This window comes from Motacilla alba, chromosome 4 (assembly GCF_015832195.1).
Source record: "Motacilla alba alba isolate MOTALB_02 chromosome 4, Motacilla_alba_V1.0_pri, whole genome shotgun sequence".
In the NCBI taxonomy this organism is placed as follows: domain Eukaryota; kingdom Metazoa; phylum Chordata; class Aves; order Passeriformes; family Motacillidae; genus Motacilla; species Motacilla alba.
In genome coordinates this window covers 9341548-9364495 of record NC_052019.1, presented here as the reverse complement: position 1 = coordinate 9364495, position 22948 = coordinate 9341548, and the positions used below count along the sequence as shown (strand labels likewise).

Sequence of the window (22948 nt, the reverse complement as noted above, 5' to 3'; positions counted from 1 at the left end):
TATAATATCTTACCCATGCTTTGCAATTATTTCCCTCCTGATTTTAAATATGAAAATTTTGCTGCCATACTTTTAGCATTTAAGACAATTTTATACTGAGATATATAGACAGAAAGAATAAGACTATAATGTCAAAATTTGATAACACAGCTAGTATGCTTCCTTGCAAAACACGTGTTTTCTGAGCAACAACAAGCCAAAACTGATCTAAGTCTCTATGAAATTTTGTATTCTATAAATACCTTTCATTTATTTTCAGTTATTCTAATAACTCACACCATCTGGATTCTGTTTCATTGGATAAAATTCCAGATGGAAGAAGAAAAATCCCTTTAGCTGCACAACTTTTAAAAAAGCACTGTAACAATTACAAGGTAACACATCTGTAAAGACATTTTTGCTTTACGGAAACACGTGCAAGTATAATAAAAATTAAGTGAAAGGTTTATTAAAAAAACTTAGAGAAATATCGGTACATCTACTACACACTTTAAAAACAATACAATGCAAAAGAACTTCAAACATGGCTATAAAAATGGTGTACTCTTAATTTTATAACAGCTTATATAGAAAGTCAACTTAAATACTTATACTTACGAACTTTGTCTCTTTAAAACCTCATTGAATCCTGAGAAGCATAATTTATCATATTTCACTGCAAGATTTCTTAGCTCGGAAGACTACTCATTAAACCATATTCCTGTTTTCTGCTTGCTTTAGACAAACAAAACTTTATACTTACAGACACTTGACTATCAGTAAAAGTTTTCTCCATGTATAAATGGTTTAATAGCTCATTGTTAAGAAACAGTCCCTTCAACTTTATTATTACGCTCTTTCTGAACACATATTTACTTCTTCCAGAGTCCAGTGAAAAAATGAGGCTGCTCTGTCTGTTGCCCTATCAACACCTCTCCCATTCTCCTCCCTCCCCAGCACATTCCCCGCCCTCACTACTGGTTCTGTATCTTCTCATCAAAAGGAACAGGCAGCTTTCAAAATGGTGTTTAGGCAGGCCCTGCGTAACAATAAAGCTTCTGTAAAGACAACAGCCCTGCTGAGGAATCTGCTAATGTAAAATACATTCACTGAGGGCCTACAGGACTCTGTCGTAAAGGTCTGTCCAAACTTGTTCAAGCATTGAGTCAACACCACTTTCTCATCCAAAGAATTCCCTTTTTAATACATTCCCCTTTGATGAGCATATTACCTGAATGAACCGAGTCTCCAATCTCCACTAAAAATAATTAAAATATCATCTAAAAATACTTTTAAAAAATGCTGCTAAAACACGTAAGACTCACAGCAAACTTGTTGCAGTTTCTGGCATGTAGGTACGTGTCTCAGTGTGATTACAATCACACGTATGCAGATTGTGCAACCTATCTCATCCTACCACAACTCTCCGTGCTCTTGTGAGTAAGCAGAGCATTGGCATTTACGAGGATCATGTTCCAAGTGAAACATTACTCTCATAATTTTCAATACCACACCTACTCTCCAGACAGACCTGCAATATCTGTGCATTTTCAGAAAAAAAATGGGTTCTCTTTCTGCCCAAAAATAATCCTGAATCATCCTTCAGCAGTACCTTTGTCCAGAGGGAAGTTGCAGATGGGCTTTTTACTGTATATTTTAAGTTTTAGAAATACTAGTGAAATGTTTTAATTATTTAATAGTGAATAAAAAAAGGTAGTAAGTAAATAAAAAGCATTTAGCAAAAGTTCCAGCTGACTCCTTTTCCTTTCTTAAGTTTCACTGGGCAGATAAATGCATGAGGACAGTGAAAATTAGGTGGTACAAACTCCTACCAAAATCTCAGCAGTTTAAGCATGAGAGAGAATCAGAAACAATTTGCAGATGCTATCAATATGTGCTGGATGTATTCTGGATTATGCTCTAGAAACACCAATCCAGTTCTCTCAATAAAGCCTTATTCATTCCTTAACATCAACCAGGTCTCATCACAGAGCAAAAATCCCTACTTAGTTATTATTTTGTCATGTCAAAAGACACACCAGGTAACAGGAAGAGCAGCAAGGGAGGGCAGGGATGGAGAGGCACCAAACCAGTCAGGCAGTTCCTCATTCCCACTTGTTCCAGGAGCTGCCTGGACAATCTCAGCAGCAGCAGCAGCAGTTCTGGGCAGGGCAGTGGCCAGAGCCATCCCCCACAGCACTGCAGCACAAACAGGGAAGGTGCCCAGCACCAGCAGGTACTGCGGCCCTTCACAACAAGCTCACAGCAAGGGAAAGGCAGCACAGAGTCCTATTCCAAGAGGACACCACGGTCCCACAGCCAGGGGAAGGCACTGTCCACCCTCACATCTCTGCACACCATCAGTTCAGAACATGGGTTTATCAAACCCAGAATTATGTTTCCAGTAGTGGCCACACATGGAAGTCTACCAACAAGCAGCACAGGGCAACGTATCAGACATTTCCCTGATGACATTCTCCCAGACTGCAGGTATTTTTAGTTCAAGAGATTTCCTGAACCTGGTGTGGCTTGTCTCCTTAATAATCCCCAGTGGCTCTCTTTTCCAAATATCTGTCCACTTTCCCTCCAGGACATGCAAATTTCTTGCATCCACAGCACTCAGTGGTGAGGCATCCCACAGACCAACTCACCTCCCACATGGACAATTGTGTTCTCCTGTTTGTTTTGCTCCTGGCTCCAGCTATCTTTAATTAATGGTGTTGACTTCTTGTCCCAAAGGAGAGAGTGAGCAATCAATCCCAACTACTTTTCCTATGCCACCCATGATTTTCCACTCTTTCTTATACTTTTCTAAATCTTTTCTTCTTCTAATATATCAGAACATTTAAAATAAAGAGACCAGGTATGGAAAAACAAACCACAGTTGTATGCAAAGGAATCATCTATTCCTTCTGTAATAATCAGTAATACAGGATTTTGCTTCATTGCTGCTGTACTGAGCTGTTGTTTACACGCAACTCTCCCTTATAACTCAAAGACCTCACTTCTGAGAAGAAACAGTCTGCTGAGAAACATATATATCATTTGTTATATGAAGCTAGAGCTATTTTGCCTCATTTGTATTACTTTACATTTATCTGCATACATTTTCATCTGCCATTTTGTTGCCCAGTCATTCAGACTTATAAAAGAAGCCTAGACTCATCTTCAGAGACTGCTCTCATCCTTATTACCTGGAGTAACTTCAGCTCACTGCTCACCTTCTTGGGAGGAGCCTTAAAAGATGCCCTTGAATCAACAAATGTGATATAAGAAACTGCAGCAAGGATCAGCCTAAAGCAGCAAATAATTCTGCATTCCAGAATCAGTGCAGTAAATAGTAGCATTATTCTGCCTTAATGTCACATGCCTCAGACCCAGAAGAGGGAACAGTTTCCGTTCAAAGAGAGTAAACCACATTTCTGAAGAATGCTAGGCTAGAGAGAAAGACACCTCTGAGAGGTTGCCAACCTAACAAGAGCTCCATTTGTGTGAGCATTGACAGTTCTGTCACTACTCAAGGAAACCAGAACCAAAATAACAAAGTCAAAGCCAAATCTCAGTATCTTACATTGCTGAACTAAGGAATGCAACCCCTCTGTAGCCTTCAGGTGGTTACTTGAACTTGCTCATCCTGTCTGATCCTTGTAGTTCCACAAACTGCAGAGGTATTTACAGCCTGTGAATTCACCTGTGTCCCTTTAATCACATGTCCTAAGAATGGCAGTACTGGCTACTACAAGAAAATTAATTTATACAGAATACAAGTCTATCTCTAGTACTTGAAAGCACATCCTGTGTCTCTGGCTCTATGGCAGAAATAGGCTTGTGCTGGAGAGCCAAGATCTCTGTACTGTCTCAAGTGCCTTTGCACATATGGGCACCTAATTCCCTAAGGAATCCATCCTGGGCAACACTTTTGGTTTCTTCTCAAGCACCACAGCATGGGATGAGCACTGCTTTGATGAGCACTGCCCTTATGCACCTCACAAAAAAAGCAGAGATGAGATCCAGCTCTCAGCACATTCTTTGACTACTCTGCTTCTTACATGCAAATTTACATGGCAAATTTCTCCAGAATCTGAAGTAAAGAAAATAACCCAAAAGCAGGAGAAAACAGTGAACAGTAACATTACTGAAGGATGATCATTCTTCATTTCACCAACTGAAGTAACAGAAAATAAATCCCATTACTGTCAGTGTCTGGGGAAAAAAAAGCACAGTTTAACATTCTAGATTGTATGCAGAAATAAGTACCTCAAATTCACACTAGAGATGGTTGCACACAACTGTGTTGATCTGTTGACCAACCCACCTTTGTCAGATACTTTACAAAATAGCATCAGGAGCACAAGAACTTTCCATGAAAAAGTCTATAAATGTAAACTTAAGAGCAGATAGTGAAAATCTTTTCAAAATTATAATATAGTATAAAATACCAGCAAAAACCTAACAGTAATGCTAGAGCACAATCTGTGAAGAAAAATAAAATGTATACAGCTAGCATGATGTTTCCTTCTTCAAAGAGATATAAATAAACTACTTGATATGATCCCACATGCCAAAGTAAAAGCCTGAGGATGACCTTCTAGGGAAGGCTGGAGAGTCTGAAATTCTTAATAGAGCAGTCTAGAGAAGCAAATGTGAAACCAAATGATGCTGGACAGCATGGCAGTCCAGACAGTGCAATCCCCTGCCTGCCCCCCTGTCCTGGCAGCGTTCCACTTACCTGCACAGCTGGGTGGCCACTGTGCAGCCCAGCAGGTGAACAACTCCAGGCAGGACTGCTCTGCCCAGGGCCTGAACAAAGCAGAAGAATGCCTGGCACAAACCACTGGATGTTGTCAAAGCCTTGCTGATCAGCTCCATGAGCACATCAGAAATTCAAGGTAAAACCATCAAGGGCACTGTTTACAGCCAGACATCATGGTCAGCAGGAGGGTTTGAGCCAGTCTAGTGAGGGAGCCTGAAATCACTAGGCACAGCTCTCACTGCTCCAGAAGCTGACCCCTGGTGCAAAAGGAAAAGGGAAACAAGAACCTCATCTGTGGACACAGATACATGGAACTTCCAACACAGCAGCCTCAGGGGCTGCTCAGTCTTAGCACTCAGACCTCAGAATACCCACACACGAGACTGGATTAAACCTATTAAACCTTTAGGAACTCAGTAGCAGGATGCTAAAAATACAGTACTGCCTTTTACATACAAGAATGGAGATTTTCTCATGTGTGCTCTGCTGTTTCACAATTGGCCTTTCCTCCCTCTTTCATGAAAGCTGAAAGCAAAATTGCCAATTGGTTGGTTATACCTTAGATAAAAATTTGGACAAAATATTGCTAAAGATGCAGTTCTTAAAGGGGGTACACAGTAGAACATATTTTTAACTAAGAGGTAAAATCTAAGACAAGACTATACCTCCTTTTCAAATTTTGAACTCACTGTTAAAAGCTGAGAATGAAGAGGCCTCTTGATTTAAAACATGAATTTTTACTTGCCATAGCAGTGGCATTGTGGACATGGTGATGATCTAAGAACGTCAATAAAGCAATCTCTGCAGGGAGAGTTAATACTTTCTGTTAGATCATATGAGAGGGTGGGAAAAGTTTGGGGCATGTTTAGATCTTCTTGTCTGATTTTCCTAGGATACTAGTTGGTCTAATATAAGCTATTATCTCCCTGTGTAAGCTTTGTCTGATTATTTAAATCAGTCAAACAAAAACAGGTACCCACTTAAAAACTTCTTATTAAGTCAAATGAGCATTTAGGGGGAGTTTTGCCACCCACAGATGCCAAAGCTAATATCCAGCAGAGACATGTCATCCATTAGTATAAAACCTCATACCAAAGAGATGTGCTGTATGCTTTCAAATAGCAGATGAAATGCAGAAAAGAAGTTGATTCAGTAGAATTAACAAAACAGAAAAAAAATCAAGCATTATTATCTATAATAACACCTAATAATACTACATTATTAATGGTTATAATTAAGATGGAACATTCTAACAAAAGCCCTCACATTTATTTAAAAAAAAATGCATGATACATTCCAACTTTGAAAACATTACTAAACTCTAGAATTTTGATACAACAAATGTTGTTTATAATATACACTATAGATTTAAGCTTTCCAAAACAGGACGAGAACAAGAAGAAAAGCTGCAACAGCCATCTTTTATTGAGCTGATACTTAGTTCAAAGAATTAAATCATCTTTAATTTTAAAAATATCTCTGCATTAAATGATTATTTAACAATACTTACAGAATTTGACACTTGTTTCCCTAAGAGATTATGTCTCTCATTATACTACTCTGCCCTATTTTTAACCACAGAGAAATACAAAAAGTACAAGTACCAAAATTATTTCCAGGAAAAAACAGCTTTGAATGTTCCTCTTGGTGAGGAGGAACCTAAATTTTTTTACTTCAAGAAAATACTGCAAGGTTCCCCCATTTTTACAGACTTCAAGAAAAATTAAGATATTAGTGGCATGGGCTACAGTTGAAAGTGTTACCAAAACTGGTGATGAATAGAAGAATTACAATTACTGTGCTTAAGGTAAATTTTTATATAGGTAGTGTCCTACTGTTTGCAGTCTCACAGAGACACCTTTAACTTGTTTATAAATTTATAAACATCTTTTCCAGAACAGAATTGTGCAAGAGGATGAGAATAGTGGCATTTACCTACGGGGAAGAAAAGTGGAAAGAAAGACAGGATCATTCCCTCTCATTAAGCCAAATATTAAATAATCACAAGGTACTTTTAGCTTAAGTTACACCTTGAAAATATGAATCAGCAAATATGCTAAAAAGTAAAATTGGTGCAATCACAGAATGTTGACATGGATTTTAATGGACACTACTTCATAACAACAAATTATTCACATAGGAAAATGTATTGCTAGATAAAAGATAAATCTGTTCTTAACAAAACCAGGTTTCTTGTAATTTAATAAAAAAAAATCTAAATACATTTCTTGTGAAAACAACATAACTAGGGCATATACTAGACCTGCTTATTTTCTGAATTCAGACCTGCTGTGAACAAGCACAATTTCCACAGTTCAGAAATAAAATTGTGCATTTTCTGTTTTGTGAGACATCCTCCCTACCACAATTATAGCACAAATGCACCATTAATTTTGCACTCTCATCCATCTTGACCCCTGCATTTTTGAAAAAAAATCTTGTATACAGCTTCCATCAGTAAAAACGGCACCTAGATGTTAATCCTACAAACTTATCTGGTTTTCTCTATGTATAATACAGCTTCTGCAGGTAAGAGGAAAATATTCAAGGAGGGGCAACTGTACTATTAATTCTAATCTTACAAGAATTCTGTCTGTGCACATATACCCAGAATTAATCTAACAAGTTACAAGAAAAAGTGACACTTTCTCATGAAATCATGTTTTTATTTATTAAAATATCTATGAATATGCTATATTCTTGGACAGATATTTTTTAAAAATAAATAAATAACAAATTTCAAAGAAATCACGCCACCTTATGGCAGCAGTCAGCAACACTGACAGCTGCTGTTTCACACACTGCTCATACTTCAACAAAAAAAATCCAAATACAGCCTTTTTAGACCTGTAAGCAATGAGCAGTGTTCATCAAATGCCCATAAAAGAAACTCCATGGAACCTACTTACACTGCTCAATTTAGAAGATTAATTTGGATGCCAGCAGGAATCAAACCCACAAGCTCAGAGAAGCATACCAACTTCCAAATTTCATGTTTGGATTATTACCTTATCCATTCTGCTAAGATAACTGAAAAGAACAGAAAAACAAGCAAGTAGCCTATACAATACACTCATGGTCATTATTCCAAAGGTGGAGTCTCTAAGAATTTCCTGCTATTGTTATTTCCTCTTCCACCAACCCTAAATAGCCTGAAATAAACTAAACATGTACTAACAACATTATGTTCTACCACACATAGTGTAAGAGCACTCGGGACAAGTGCTGAAGCAGCAGCGTTGAAGTTTGAACCAAAATTAAAACACCCCAACATTATTTTATTTTGACATTCAAAACTTTTTAAATGCTCCTCTGGATTGCTCTTTCTCCTGGTGGCTGGGATATCTAGGATATCATTCTATTACAGCATGCAGGGCAAAAAAAAACTTTCAAAGTGAAAAGAAGTAGTTGGACAGAGAACAGTCCACACCCACACAGCTACATGTAGTAAGGACATTCATCCAAATACAGATTTGAATTCAGACCGTTCCTTTGTCCAGTTCATATTGTGACCTAGAATGAAAGTTTCCCCTTCCAAAGTAACTCAGTAATGATGAAAACATTGGGACACAGATTGACTCAATCCCTCCTGTTGGTGCCAGTCTGTTTACAGACACTAATGAATATTAACTAGGACATAATGAGGGGAAAAAGGGACTTTTTAGGCCATTAACTACCATATCTTTCTGAACTTAATGGAAAGTCCCAAGTGCCTGTTTGAATGAATATTTATGCAATGTGAAACAGCTCCAACAACAGAAATTAAATTTTATTTTTGATGTTTAAAACACTCAAAAAATTAGATGTGCAAAAAGCCTTTATGAAATTTCAGTCTCTAAGACTGTGGAAAGAACCATGTTTTTCCTGTTGCATGTGAATTACTAGCACCAGATTCTTTGGTATTCTGAGATAATTCACTCTCACTGCAACCAAAAATTCTCTCAAAACTGGATATATATAACAGCAAACTTTTTCAATTTAGAAGAATCACCATCCTCTGATTAAGAAAGATGTAGCTAGATGGTTCCCAAACCCCTTTATCCAGAAGTTTATGTTGTGTTTAAGTTATGCAGTTACTGTATTAAAGTTATAAGTGCAAAGAAATTACGTATTTTCTATAATTAGAAAAAAAGCAAGACACTTAAAAGCTTCAGAGAATATAGATAGCTATGAAAAACAGAAAAATAGAAAACCATCTGAGAAATAAGTAATTACAGTTCCTACCTGCATTCGCTAAGCATGCCAGAAGCTCCTCCATATATATATTCTGCTCCCTAAACATCCACTGCACTGAGCTCCCTTCTCCTTTAGCTCAGAGTCTGTGAAATGCTGTTCTTCCTACATTTCCCCACAGCAGAAAACTCAGAGTGTCTCCTTCTTCCCTCCTCCCATCCCAAATGCTTTATAAACACCTCCTTCCCATTTGGAGGGCTCAGTGTGCCACACTCCCTCCTTGCTGAATCGGAGCAGTACGCATTGCATGGCTCTTGTGCCAAGAGCTCTGCACAGATTTTTGTTTCTCCCCAGTCACCAGACTTGCTCCAAATAAGCATGGTAAAGGGCTAAGGGAAGAATCTCTGCATTCACCTTCACATCACTGTGGGTCAGGTTTTCCTGAGGAGGCACACTAGGAGTGAAGATATAATGAGGCCATATTCCTACAGTAGAACAGGAGGATGGCTTTTCATTCCTTGTTTCCTCCAAAGCCAATATGGTTTTGAAAGCCAGACATCAGCTGATGCTAAACTAGATGCAAAATAGCATAATATTACAGTTAAAAGGAGCCAAAATCACCAAGTTGATTAGGAATTCCCTTTTCTCAACTGCTGTCAAAATTCATCAGCTGAACAAAAAACAGAATATGATGAACATTTGATTTTTCTATATATCATGATACATTCATTTCTGAGACATTATTAACATTTTGATCAGCAAAAGTGTGTTGTTTGAAGTCACACAGGACCAACTGTGATATGAAAACTAAAGTCAGGATTCCTCATAGAAAGAATGGCCCCAATGTAACCTATTAAAGAAATATTGAAAAATACAGGTTGATACCTGAAATCTCTATTCCCCTCATAAAAATGTCATATGATAGTAAATAACTTTACTACACTAATACATTACTAACTTTCTTTCAGCAATTATCAGCATTATCCACTATAAATTCTCTAAGATTCACTTCTAAATTTTAAGTGAAAGTTAATTACCTCGAGGTCATCCAGAGAGCGAGTAATGCTAAATCGCTTAGATCTTCCAAATGATCTTCGAGCAGAAGAACGTGGAGGAGGAGCCTGATTTAATCCCATGGAATGTCCAAATTTTGCACCCTAAACAAAACAGAAAATACATATTAATTTATTTCTGTAATTTTAGTACATTGCTGATCATAGTGAGATCTGAATTTTAAGGAAATGTAACAGGACCACAATTTCAAAACAAGTTGGTCATTTGCCATGCCCCTGTAAAATCACATATTAAAATTCATTAAAGTTGACTTTTCCAGTCTCAAGACAAATATCTTAAACATTCAGCATTAATTTACTGTATTAACATGAGTGATCAGTTAGGTTGCTAAAATGCACATGATACATGTCACTTATAAAAGCAAGATGATGCTGGCTCTTTCCTGTCTTGACTAAAAACCATTTAACTACAAAATGTTTGCGTTTTCTATAGGAAATTACCATCCCAGAAATCATCTCACCCAGCTTCTCTTGAAACATTTCCCCACATTTTTAAAAGTCTTACTTTCACTACTCTTTTTTTAAAGCCTTGCTACTGCAAAGTCCAACTTTTGAAATCACACAGTACAAAATTGCAGGAACTTTTGTTCTGCGGAAAATAACTCCCTCACTTGGATGTTCCATTACTAGAATTAGTGCTGCAGTAATTAAATCTGTTTTCTCTTGTGCCCATAATCATACTCTTTCTCCCTAAAAAGTTACCAGATGTCTGTTAAGCTACTCAGCATATACATATCAAGTTTATTCCAAATGGCAAAGTGTAAGCTTGAACCTAAAATTAGGCACAGTCGGTGACTGGTGCTAAGCAGATGTACATAAACTCACTACATTACAAAACCTTGTGATTATGTGCCTGAAATTTTGCATTCCTTTCACTGTAACATTCAATGTCAGGAAAATTCTTCCCTGTCTACTGATGCTTTTTTGCTTTAGAAAATAAAAGACTTTAAATCAGAACAAATTCCCCTCTGTTTCATGTCAGCAACTTTCTTCATTGTAAGCTTAAAAATATATTTATTAGTACTTTTATAATTGCTCATTTGGTAGATTTGTAATATTTATTAAATTTTCTTTTTGTGTTCATTTCCTCCTTTGGGCAAGTTTCTGTGCTCCGAGTTCTGAAACATTTTGGTCTCCCTTTGATCACTCATTGGAAAGTCTGCACACATCACGTTAATCAAAAGAACAAGCACAAATTTCACATCCTCATGCCAACAACCACTCATACAAAGCAGAGAAGAGCAACCAGAATATTGTACAGCCTCAGAGATGTCTGCCTGTTTGCTAATTCCCATGGAGACAACACTGTTCTGCAGCAACTGGGCTCTGGAGATCACCAGTGCTCTCAACAGATTTCTGTTTACAAGCTCCAAGAATTGTCAACACAAAACAGGAATCTGGATGCAAAGTAGGCAGCAGCGTTCATCCCCTCACCAGGCTTGAGTTCAACTTCATTCAGTATAAAAAGTGATCCCTTTTTCTATGAAATCTCTTTCCCTCCCAATTTTCTATTTACTAAGGGTTTAGTTTGTTGTTTTTTTGGTTTTTTTTTATTGGCTGAGAAGTAAATTGAGCAGGTTCTGCCACAGCAACCTGGAAATCTAGTAGCTGGATCTTAGCTTCCAAAGTTTTAAGAGAGCATTTACAAGTGCAGTATAAACAAGCTAGGATGGCTTTTGCTAAATGATCAAATAAATGTGAAGAGAGGAAAATTGCTCTCTGTAAACGTTGACAAGCAACACCCAGTGGAATGAGGATGGTTCCTGTCTTTTTGAGCATCTTTTTGAGCAACTTTTAAAATCATCTCTTTATCCAGGCAAGTACTGCTGAGGTGGTTCCCACCTGCCTCATCCCTTACAGCCACAGCAGCCTTTCCTGCATGGATGGAAAGCTTACACCTAATCTGTGCCACACAGGGAACTTCACCTCAACCCCTGACTAAACTCAGCTGTATCCATTACTGTTGCTGCACAGCAGACCAAAACATCAACAAGGCTCCTTCTGTATGAATTTTTCTGTTAGAACAACATGAATATACATGTACATCTACTTGATTTCACCACTAGTCAAGTATGACCACTAGTTCTGTGATTTTTAATTTTTTTTTCATTTTTAATCTGAGAATTAGTGATAATGCTATCAGACTACTAACAACTCAGCAAATTAATGGCATCATTAATTGGTACTTTGAAACTAATGAAACAGTTACACGGTATGGATGCTTAATGGTCTTTGATGTGTTTCTTAAAAGTAGATGGATGCCCTGAGAGAACTTCAGCTTTCATTGAAAATAAAAGGGTGAAAGGAAAAAAATGAAAAAACTATTAATAGCAGACATAGCTTTTCAGAATAACAAATACATTTTCACTATTCATTCTATTTCATCCCCAAAAAAGAATATAAATTGTTCAGTATTTATTTAAATAGTAGAGACTGCCATATATGATGCTGGGAGATTAAGACAAGCACCTAGAGAACATACACTCAACAAATTTTTGAAACAGTAACATTACAAATTGAAGGAAGAGGAACCAACTGCCTAAAGACAAATCTAACTAGATTCCACTGAGAAGCAGATTCTAGATAAGATTAATTATCACCAGATGCCCCATTTTGGAAATAGATGCTGCTTACCTATTTGTGGTCAGAAGCATAACAAAGAGAAAGAGGGAGAGCAGACAAAAACAACTTGTAAAGTGTGTGGTATTAGAAAAGAGAAAGTAAATTAGTATCCAATCAAAGTTTATATTTGTGGGTTTTTATATTTTTATGCAAAACTGACTATTGAGCCTTGGGTGGAACAGTAAAGATAAGAACAGGTTAAGAAAAAAAAGACCCTGGGAATAAAACAATGCTAAGCAATGACTGCAAAATAGAAAAATGCACTGAGCTAACCATTTCCCCAATCCATCTGGATAACAACTGCAATTAAGAAAATATTTTCAACTGACAAAAAACTCTTCCTTGCTCTGAAAAATCAAATCAATCATCTAGGAAATTAAGGAGGGCATTACTAAAAAACCCAAAAAGACTGCAATTCACAAGTATTTAATTTCCTGGGACGTCGCCCTTTTCATCCTTTCTTGACTCTATTCCAGACCTTCAGACTATGAAGGCAGACCTCCTTCTCCAGATCAATTAAAAAAATGGCTGTGCATACACACATGCACACAAAGAAGGAAAGAATCACGTATCTTAAGCAAACAGCATCATTGTGGCAAATGTTTTTCATGGGACTCTGAAGAGCTGGAAGTAAAAGCATCCATGACTTGAACAGAAAACAGCCACTGAAACTAGAATGTACTAATCAGCATGGCTAAAGAAATCCACAGTATTTGAGCACAGAGAGATTGTTAGTGCAAGGACTGATATTAATGTCATTTCTGCAGTCTCTTAGACATAAAGAAATCTTTGTACTTCTAAAGCATTTATCACACTATTAAACAGATATTAAAAATCACTAAATTATCCACAAACATTTCAGAACAATAAATGTATGACTACAAAAATGGCCAGCTGGGAACAACCTGGTCCAGTGGAAGGTGTCCCTGCCCATGGCAGGGGGCTTGGAACAAGATGATCCAACCCAAACCACTCTATGAAAAATCTGCTGTCACATTCTCTGTTAGCTGCCAAGCTAAAACACTAACATTTGCTGCATGAACATTAGGCTCTAGGGTTGTTTGGGGTTTTTTTTTAAAATCCAGATTGCCTATAAGCCCCAGAACTGTTTATTATCCTACCTTAAAGATTCTCTTCCAAAACCAGTGTTGCTAAATCTATGAAACTTTAAAAATATCTAAATAGTCAAGAAAATGTAAGAAATTCTATCAGAGAACAGAATTAGAAACTGAAGTCCACCTGACATTTTACTAAGTGCCTTCACCTTAGAACTTTTAGGAATCCAGAAGCCAACCAAAAAGCACAGAAATTTGTGAAAAGGAATTGATCTGTGAAAAGCATGTGCTACAGCAATACGTCCTCTCCTATTTGCAATGCAGATACTTGCCACCCTGCTACTACTATCTATCATGGTGAAAGTATAAAAGAACATATCTCTAAAAGCCTTTATCCTGTTATGATTTGGCAGATGGAGAGGAAAAACAACAAAGGATTAAAGGAATTAAAGGACTGATGCTCTAAAAAAATCCATTCCTTTTTCTACTCTTATAAAAAGTAAAATTAGCATGGATTGAAAAACCAGTAAAATGTATAATCACAAGAGTATAAACAATTAATGGGGTCTGTGTCCTTTATTTTTTAATAAATTACTAGATTACCCTTTTTTAGGCAAACAGGAAATGGCAAGTGCAAATATGACAAGAAGAGCACTGAAAACAGGTCACCAGGGGAGGACTGATATAGCAGCATTTTGTGAAGTGTCCAAGTGAGAATGGTTTCTGTCTGAGAACAAAAATGGTGTACAAGAAAAGTACAAATGAAAAAGCAGAAAACATTGTACTTAATTATCAGCAAGGCAGAGGGAAAGAAGGATGTGACTCATGTGAGATTGCAAACAGAAAGAAAAAAAGGTTCCAATCTAAGATGATTTGTACAACTCTAATTATTTAAAGATAGAATGAAAAAATTATGGACTCTTAAAAGTATTTTTAACTGATAAACAAGTTAGGCAGCAGTTCCATATAAGATTTTTGGCAGCTGTGGCTGCTTAAGGGTTTTGCATGCACCTCTGACCACTCCTGCAAGTTCACAAATGGCAGCAGGCTGTGCCCTCATCTCTACTAACAGTAAACTAGAGTTTACAAAATGAAATAATCCTGTTTCTGAGGCAGATCCACAGTCATGCCAGCACAACTCGTGATATTCACTGCCAACTCTGGCCTGAGCACCACAGGAACTCTTTTAAGCTGGAACTTCCAAAGAAATGCAACGTGAAACTATGACAGCCAATATGTGACTGTAACCTGGAGCCTGAGCGCACAGAAGAGAGTCGGTGAAACTTGATCAATTATTCAGAACACAAAGAAACCAAACCCCTTCAGAAAACATCTTCAATTAGCTTCAAGGAATTCCCAACTATAGCACAAGCTGTACCGTGCTCCTTCATATTCCAGAAAATGCACTCATCCAGTATTATAACTTTGTAACAAATATGCAACAACCTGAAATTTCCATTTTGTGCTAAACAGTCTTTGTGCCTCTCTGCAGTTATTGTTTGGATATCACTAATAGATTTCCCCTCCTCTGGTACCAGTTCTAAAGCTGAAGGTGCAGGAAGGGGTTAGCAAGGAAGAACACAGGCAGCTACTGGAGTACAAGAGACCCGGGAAGGGGGAAATTTTTGTTAGGAGCTCTGGCATCCCTGACAACAAAAAAATACAGTGAGCTGGCAGCAGGAATCCAGAAAGGGGAGAAAAGGAGAAAGAAAAACTGTGAGGCTTTAGGCCAGCTTCCAGCAAATTTACAACTTTTCATGGAAAACACATTATAGTTTGCGATCTTGAGAGGAAACTAAATTTAAGTTTAGGAAACTAAAAGGGACTGAATCTGTTGGGACAGAGGTTTTGCCTGCTCTATGGAAGAGCAGCAAGAAGGAAAGGTAAAATATAAGGCAAGCTAATCAAAAAATGTGTAAAAAGCACTGACAAGCCTGATCATCTACATTTATAGAACTATGCTTTCAAAACTGTTTTACAACAAAAATTAATCTCACAAGATTTGAGCAAAATAGCTATAAAAGTTTAAATGTTTGACTAAAAAAAGCAGAAGAAAGTAATGAAATGTGATCAACAAAGTTCTAGAAGCTCTAAGACAAAAACATCATTACCAGTGTGCACTAATTTTCATAGAAAACGATTTTCCTTCTGTTCAGGTGGAACAAGTACACTACCCTATGTCCTGGCCATTTAAGAGAATACAAAAGGATCATGCCCATGCTAGAATGGTCACTCAGAATTGCTTGCCTCAATTTAAGGAGCTCAACTAATTAAGGAACTCAACAGAATTTGGTATGTTCTATGTGCCACAAAACTTAATCATACTAACTACAAAATCACCAAATTTTAATTTGTCCTATTTCCAGCTCTTGAAGCTTTTAAAAACTCCCACTGTTTTTAGGTTTGATTCTGTGACTTTATGTGGTGAAGTGCATAACAGTTTGGAGCCCAGATACACTGACTATATAATTTGAAACTTCTATGGATATTCAAAATGTACTGAATTTAATCCTGGCTGTTGAGCTCCTCAGCAGAAGGGTCAGTCTGGATGGGCAGTTCAGCTTTAAAAAGAATAAAGGTTTAAGACTTCAGAAAGAAAGATCCTGATTTAGAGCTTTCTGAAAAGGGATGGGAAACAGGGATGCCACAGTAATGGCAACAAAGCACACAAAATTTCAAAAAATAGTGAAAGGATCACAGAAAAAAAAAAAAAAAGCAGCTGATGCAAATATTATTCTGTCATCAATATTAGTCTCAAATCCTGATCTGGACTGTGTGGCTTTGTGCTCCTCTCTTGTCCACTCCCACCCTCAGCATCCACTGTCCTGACTGAGTGTCCCTCTGGAGCAGAGCAGGTCCTGACCCCCCTTTGCCCCTCATCCCACCTGCCAGCACCACATGCCCCCCACCCAAAACTGACAGTGAAACTCACAGTTCCTGTAAAAGGAGGGTCTGGGAACAGGAGAGACTGAAATATGGGATATGTTGGGTAAGGACTTCTTGTGTTCTGAGAGAGATAAAGGAATCTTTATCTCTCAGGGTGGACCCCTCCCCTGGGCTGTCCCAGGAAGCAGCAAGTGCTGGGTACAGGCGTCTGTGTTAACAGAGAGAGCTCCAGGTGTGTCTGTACTGACAGAGCACAGGGCTCCAGGTGTGTCTGCGCTGACAGAGAGGGCTCCAGGTGTGTCTGTATTGACAGAGCACAGGGCTCCAGATGTGTCTGTGCTGACAAAGAGGGCTCCAGGAGTGTCTGCATTGACAGAGCACAGGGCTCCAGGTGTGTCTGTGCTGACAAAGAGGGCTCCAGGTGTGTCTGTGCTGACAGAGAGGGCTCCAGATGTGTCTGTGCTGACAGAGAGGGCTCCAGATGTGTCTGTGCTGACAAAGAGGGCTCCAGGTGTGTCTGTGCTCACAGAGAGAGCTCCAGGTGTGTCTGTGCTGACAGAGAGAGCTCCAGGTGTGTCTGTATTGACAGAGCACAGGGCTCCAGGTGTGTCTGTGCTGACAGAGAGGGCTCCAGGTGTGTCTGTGCTGACAGAGAGAGCTCCAGGTGTGCCTGTGCTCACAGAGAGAGCTCCAGGTGTGTCTGTATTGACAGAGCACAGGGCTCCAGGTGTGTCTGTGCTGACAGAGAGGGCTCCAGGTGTGCCTGTGCTCACAGAGAGGGCTCCAGGTGTGTCTGTGCTCACAGAGAGGGCTCCAGGTGTGTCTGTGCTCACAGAGAGGGCTCCAGGTGTGCCTGTGCTCACAGAGAGGGCTCCAGGTGTGCCTGTGCTCACAGAGAGGGCTCCAGGTGTGTCTGTGCTCACAGAGAGGGCTCCAGGTGTGCCTGTGCTCACAGAGAGGGCTCCAGGTGTGCCTATGCTCACAGAGAGGGCTCCAGGTGTGCCTGTGCTCACAGAGCACAGGGCTCCAGGAATGGAGCCAGAATGTGGACAAAGCCAGAACAAAGGGACACCCTTCACGCTGCCCTGCACTTGTGTCACCATCACGGAGGGACAGCACCTCACAAAACCCAGTTAGATGACAGAGGGTTAACTGAAAAAGATCTATCATCATTCAAACTTTAGTGTCAGCTTTTCTGCAGGCTTTAATTACACTCTAATTCTCTTTTCTTTTTTAGGTTGGGGTACACCAGGATGACAAAGAATTCAAATGCTACATTCACTCGTGCTGATCAACAGATTTGATGACTTTTAAGAATTCTTCTTTACTGATCAGATTATAATGACACATTTCACTCCCTTCTAACCATTACAGTGGCATTTTAAATGCCAGTTTGGCCCGTGATGCAATGAAGAATGCTGCAAAATTTCATATAAGATCTATATGGATTCCAGGAAGACACAGAAAAGAGACTGTCCTGACATGAACATCCAAGTAAATGAAATTTAATGCTTTCTCTCCTGTACTGAAGATATTAGGCATAAAACACTGACCCATCTACACTTCAGTACCATCCTAATCCCTTTTCAAGCAAAACAAACAAACAAACAAACAAACAAAACGCAAAAAAACCAAAACACCAAGAAATAAGCCCTATGAATACATTGTCTGTCCACACATTTTTAAAACTGCTTATAACTCTGGAAACCCATCTCAAAAATAAAATTACAGCAACCAATTATATTACAATTATGAAAAAACTTTTGGAAAAGATAAGACTAAGCTGACTTCTGATTGGAAAGTAAGGGATTGGTGATTAACGTTTAAAACAAAAATAATATCGCTAAGAGAAAGTAGAAAGAAAGATTGGTAGTATTTCTCAGGGCAAATATTAGCAGGTATGAAATGAAACTATACAGAAAATACAATTATGTGGTGTTTTCTTTCCACACTAATTAAACTGCAGAATATGTAAGTCAAGTGATATCATGAATGCCAAAAGTACAAGTTCACATAAGTTTTAGCAATTCCATATTTATTTTTGTTAATTAAAGATCTTTTTTCCATTTGGCCCTATTACTTGTCCAGTGAAAAACTGGTATTTTACAACTCCTTTTCTCCTCTAAATCTTCTCAACTGCAAGAACTCAGATCTTTCTTAGTACAGGCAATAACCTTTTAATCTCCCATCTCAAAGATTTTATGTTTAAAACATAAAGATTAAGCCATTTTTCATTATTTCAATTCATATTCTGCTAAATTTTTTTCCACACCATTTTCTTTCCAGTACACAAACTTGAAATGAGGACATTTCACAAAAGTCAGCATCACTCTACAGACATTTACTGTCCAGATTTTATCTCATTTTTTTTTTCAAAGAAACACAGCCAGCATTATTTGGGCTTTTTATACACTTTGAAGATCCTAGAACCATTTTTAAAATAATTTTAGAAGATTACAATTCATATGAAAAGGCTGCATGAAATTACGAAATATTTAATTGCTTTTCATTTTCTCTAAGCAAAAATCAGAGAACCTATTTCCTATACATGCCCCTTTGCAGATTAATTCACATTAGCACATTCTCAGCTCTAGCTTGGTGTTTGGGATTTTTCTTGAGTTCTCTTTAAGGTATGTAGGAAGATATCAGATCAAAGCCTATAAATCCGAAAGTTAACATTAAATTGTACTGCATAAGAATAGCAATCCAGCTGCCATTAATTCTGCTTTAAAAACAGCTGTGGTGGAACAATTTAAGCTAGTGAGCAAACAGAATTCTAAAGGAAAGAGAAAAAAACATGTAATTATACAACAAAAAAAACAAATATGGGAACCACAAAGCTTTGCCAACATTGTCTCTGCATCTAAAATATCTGCTTTGCAGTTAGCTCACCATCCAGTTACCAACAGTAAAAAACTGCAATTCTTGGATCTGAAGCAAATTACAGATCTTCACAATCAAAAAAAATTAATTTTTAACTTGGACAGCATATCTTTTTCAGTAACATTTGCTTTGGAAACAAAGACAACTCTAAAGTAGTTACAGTTAAACTTCTGAACAAAACAGATGAATAAAAAGTTGCCCATGGACTAGATTAGCAGGGAAAGATGCCTTAGTGAACCCCATAGTACTGCTTGCCTATCTTCTCTCTTCTCCTTTTTTCAATATTTTCAGGAGCTGAAATTATGAAGATTGCCAAGCAGTTGATATATTTTATTGTTAAAAAATACACATTTGTAATACTATCGTCCAGTGAGTCTCATGAAATAAGATTTTGTATTTTGTCTTCTTCTAAGATCTACAAATAGGATCCAACTACAAATTCACACTTTTCATCAGCACAAACAATAATGTGATCAAGACAGAAGTATAATAAGTGTGAAACAGTAAAGGATTTCTAAAAGCCAATACCCAAAATGTAAAAAAGCTTTTTAATTACATTTCAATAGATTTGACATATTCAGTTGGAATAAACCTAGGACCTGCTAGTTATTAGGCTCAGGTTGTAAAATCTATTTTGATCTTCAATGTTATACTCACTGCCACACTATTAAAACAGACTTTCCCTTTTTAAAAAGAGAATGGTGAGAGGTCAATGCCTAGGGTTCTGTCCTTATGGAGAGAGAACTCAAAGACTAAACTGTTATGAAGCTTTCCAGTGGAAAAGGGAGTATTTTCCCAGTAAAACTTAATTTAAAACAGTAATGGGTAGACATATTTTTGGCCAGGCACTAGCCTGAAAACAGAGAGTGAGGGTTGAACAAAATCAAATGTATTTATATTAATTTAGTCTAGAGGGAAAGGAATGCTTCCCTGTCCAGCAATTTCTCAAGTCCCCTGCCAATTCTAACATCCCCTGATGTTTTCATATTGCTTATGGTGGTTTTCACTTGCATCATCCAAAAACCATGCACAGGAGCAAGTAGGTAAGTGATTGGAACTTAGTAGGTGCTAAAGAAGGTGGAAAGAGCAATGCAACAGCAAAGGCAGAGCAGTGCAACTGGCATTGCAAACAAAAAAAGCAGGGATTATTCCATTCCCACAGAAACTACAACCAGGCTGTTCATGTTGGTCTCACAGACCTCACTGGACCATACCCGACCCCTACCCAGCATCAATCTTAGAGCAGTTTAGAAGTTCATTGTCACCAGAAACCTTCCTTAGCTGTTCTCAGACTGAAAGGCACCTTGCCTTCCATGATTTGCCTTTTCAGTAAACTTCAGCAACACCAGCAGGCGTCTCCCTGCTTGTTTTCATCTACGACCTACAGACTACATGGATGCCACCAAAAAATACTCATTCGAATACTGATTGTCTCATTTCTTCAATAGAAATTCTCATTGTCTCATTTCTTCAAGAGAAATCTGTTCACGTGACACTTTCAGGAAACACCAGAAACGTGAAGTTCAGTACACATGAGAGGTGCACAGGGCCAGAGATTTCTTCTGGTAGGTCTCAGTCAAAAGAGGTAGACTTGAACCAAAATCTTCCTGGTTTAGTTCTCCTCTTGCCATGCACAGAAACCTTTTTAAAAGGTTTTAGAAAAGAATGAAAAATACAGTAATTGTGAAAATATGTGTTCAGTAATTTGGGAATAATTCATAATTACAGCATTTTAAAGAAAACAAGAAACCTCATGGTATCCACTAACAACAAAATTAGGCAGTTTTAACTATTTTCTATGATTCACACTTATATTGAATTTTAAAATGCCTCATAGCAGCATAAAGAAAATTAATATTTTAAAAGTGGGTTTGCCGATTATCACAAAATTAATCACAATTCTAGTCTGTGAGCTGAAAACATCATCACTAAATGGAAAGCAAAGCTCAAAGACTGTGTTTACTTGCTTGTAACCTGAGGTCTGAAATGCCATATCTATTCCTACTGACAAGAAGTACTTCCCAGGCTCAGTTCTGAAGGTGCAATTTTAAATAGATATGTTCACTTACACTTTCTCACATCTGCTCTTGCGTGCTGTATAATTCACAAATGTTTTGTAAGTGCAGCTATAAAATCTGGAAGTAGTTTATGCCCATCTTACCCCCCACTAGCATTGCACAGTACAGCATATTTTTCGGAATTACACGCTGTGATCATCCCTGTTTATCTGCACAGCAGCTCTGCTAGAGCAGAATTGCATCCAGGAACTCATGTGTGATGAAAATTCCAAGGAAGACAGTGTTTCATATGGAAGCACAGAGTCCATCACAAGAATCTCTACCTTTGGTAACCTTTTCTCCCTCTGGTGGTTTCTACATTCCCACCCATAGGATGTTTTACCTTCGGTATTGATGTAAAAGACAAAAGCAATTAAAGTGCTGTTCTGCCAAATGAAGACTTAGACTCAGCCACCAAGTTGTAAAAATATGAATGTAATCCTATGTGGCCACTTTATGCATTTTATTTTGTGACTGGAATGAGTCTGAGCAAGCTGTGTAAAATAAGTCCTTACCACTTAAAAAGGTCACAGGAAGCTGAGAACATGTCATTTAGAACACAGGAACTAACTCATTTGGAATGGGCAGTTTTACCTCGTCCCTTCACACAAAATAATAATAAAGTCTGACTTTCTCTCTTATGAAAATGAACTAGGGCTCTAAGCTGCAAATACAGATTTTCCCTATTTCTGCAGCACCTGAAGCACAGAGGTATGATCATCAGTAGAGACAGCCCCTGATTATTTACATGAAAGATTTAAGATGAGAACATTGTACAACTTCATCTCTGTGAATTACTCCAAATAATCTTTATGAGCTTTTCTCATCAGTTTCAACAGCGTTCAATAACACTGAAAAATGAAATTAAAATGCAAAAGAGGGTCTGTAGTTTTAATGAAGAGATTAAATACTAAAGTCATGTAGGAACATTTTAAATGTGTCTTGCAAACAAATTTGTCATTAATTAAAGAACAGAATGCCTATTTTATTATCAGATAGACTTAAAAGGGAAGATTGACATCTTAGTGTTGGTTTATGATGATCTGAATGATACAGTAGGTGAAATATGAATACTCTTTAGCCACATGTGGAGCATCTTTCATCTCAAAGTGCAAAATTTTCTATAAGATTTTAATTAGTATAATATCGACTATGAAATAAGGGTTTCTGAAAAATATCTAATCCATATTACTGTCATGGACAACACTGCAGACACAATCTTATTACAGAGACTCTGAAGGAATTTCAGCAGCATCCAATGCAGCACCTGGGACCAACATCCACCATGCACCTGCACCAGGTGCTGCACATAAAGAGGCCTTTTCCTTGGTCCATCAGCAAAGACTTCAGGGCAGCAGACAGAATTGAGTCTTAAATGGTTTGGCTGGGCAATGTTTACAAATGTGGCGTTTCTCTTTAGCTTTTGAAAGTGTGAATCACCTTGCATTTAAGAACATTTGAAATTTA

The 22948-nt window shown here is 37.9% G+C and overlaps 1 protein-coding gene across 9 annotated transcripts in view; it reads right to left on the bottom strand.

Moving 5' to 3' along the window:
- Window positions 1–22948, bottom strand: part of RGS12 (regulator of G protein signaling 12) — an 85284-nt gene that overhangs the window by 52986 nt on the left and 9350 nt on the right. For 7 of the 9 annotated variants that reach the window (XM_038135171.1, XM_038135164.1, XM_038135167.1 and 4 more), the window contains exon 3: window positions 9943–10062. In XM_038135171.1, coding sequence (XP_037991099.1) covers window positions 9943–10062 — 120 coding nt within the window. Of the gene's footprint in view, window positions 1–742; window positions 904–8956; window positions 9400–9942; window positions 10063–22948 lie in introns of those variants that run through there. The other 2 variants (XM_038135170.1, XM_038135169.1) reach the window with 2 other exon arrangements.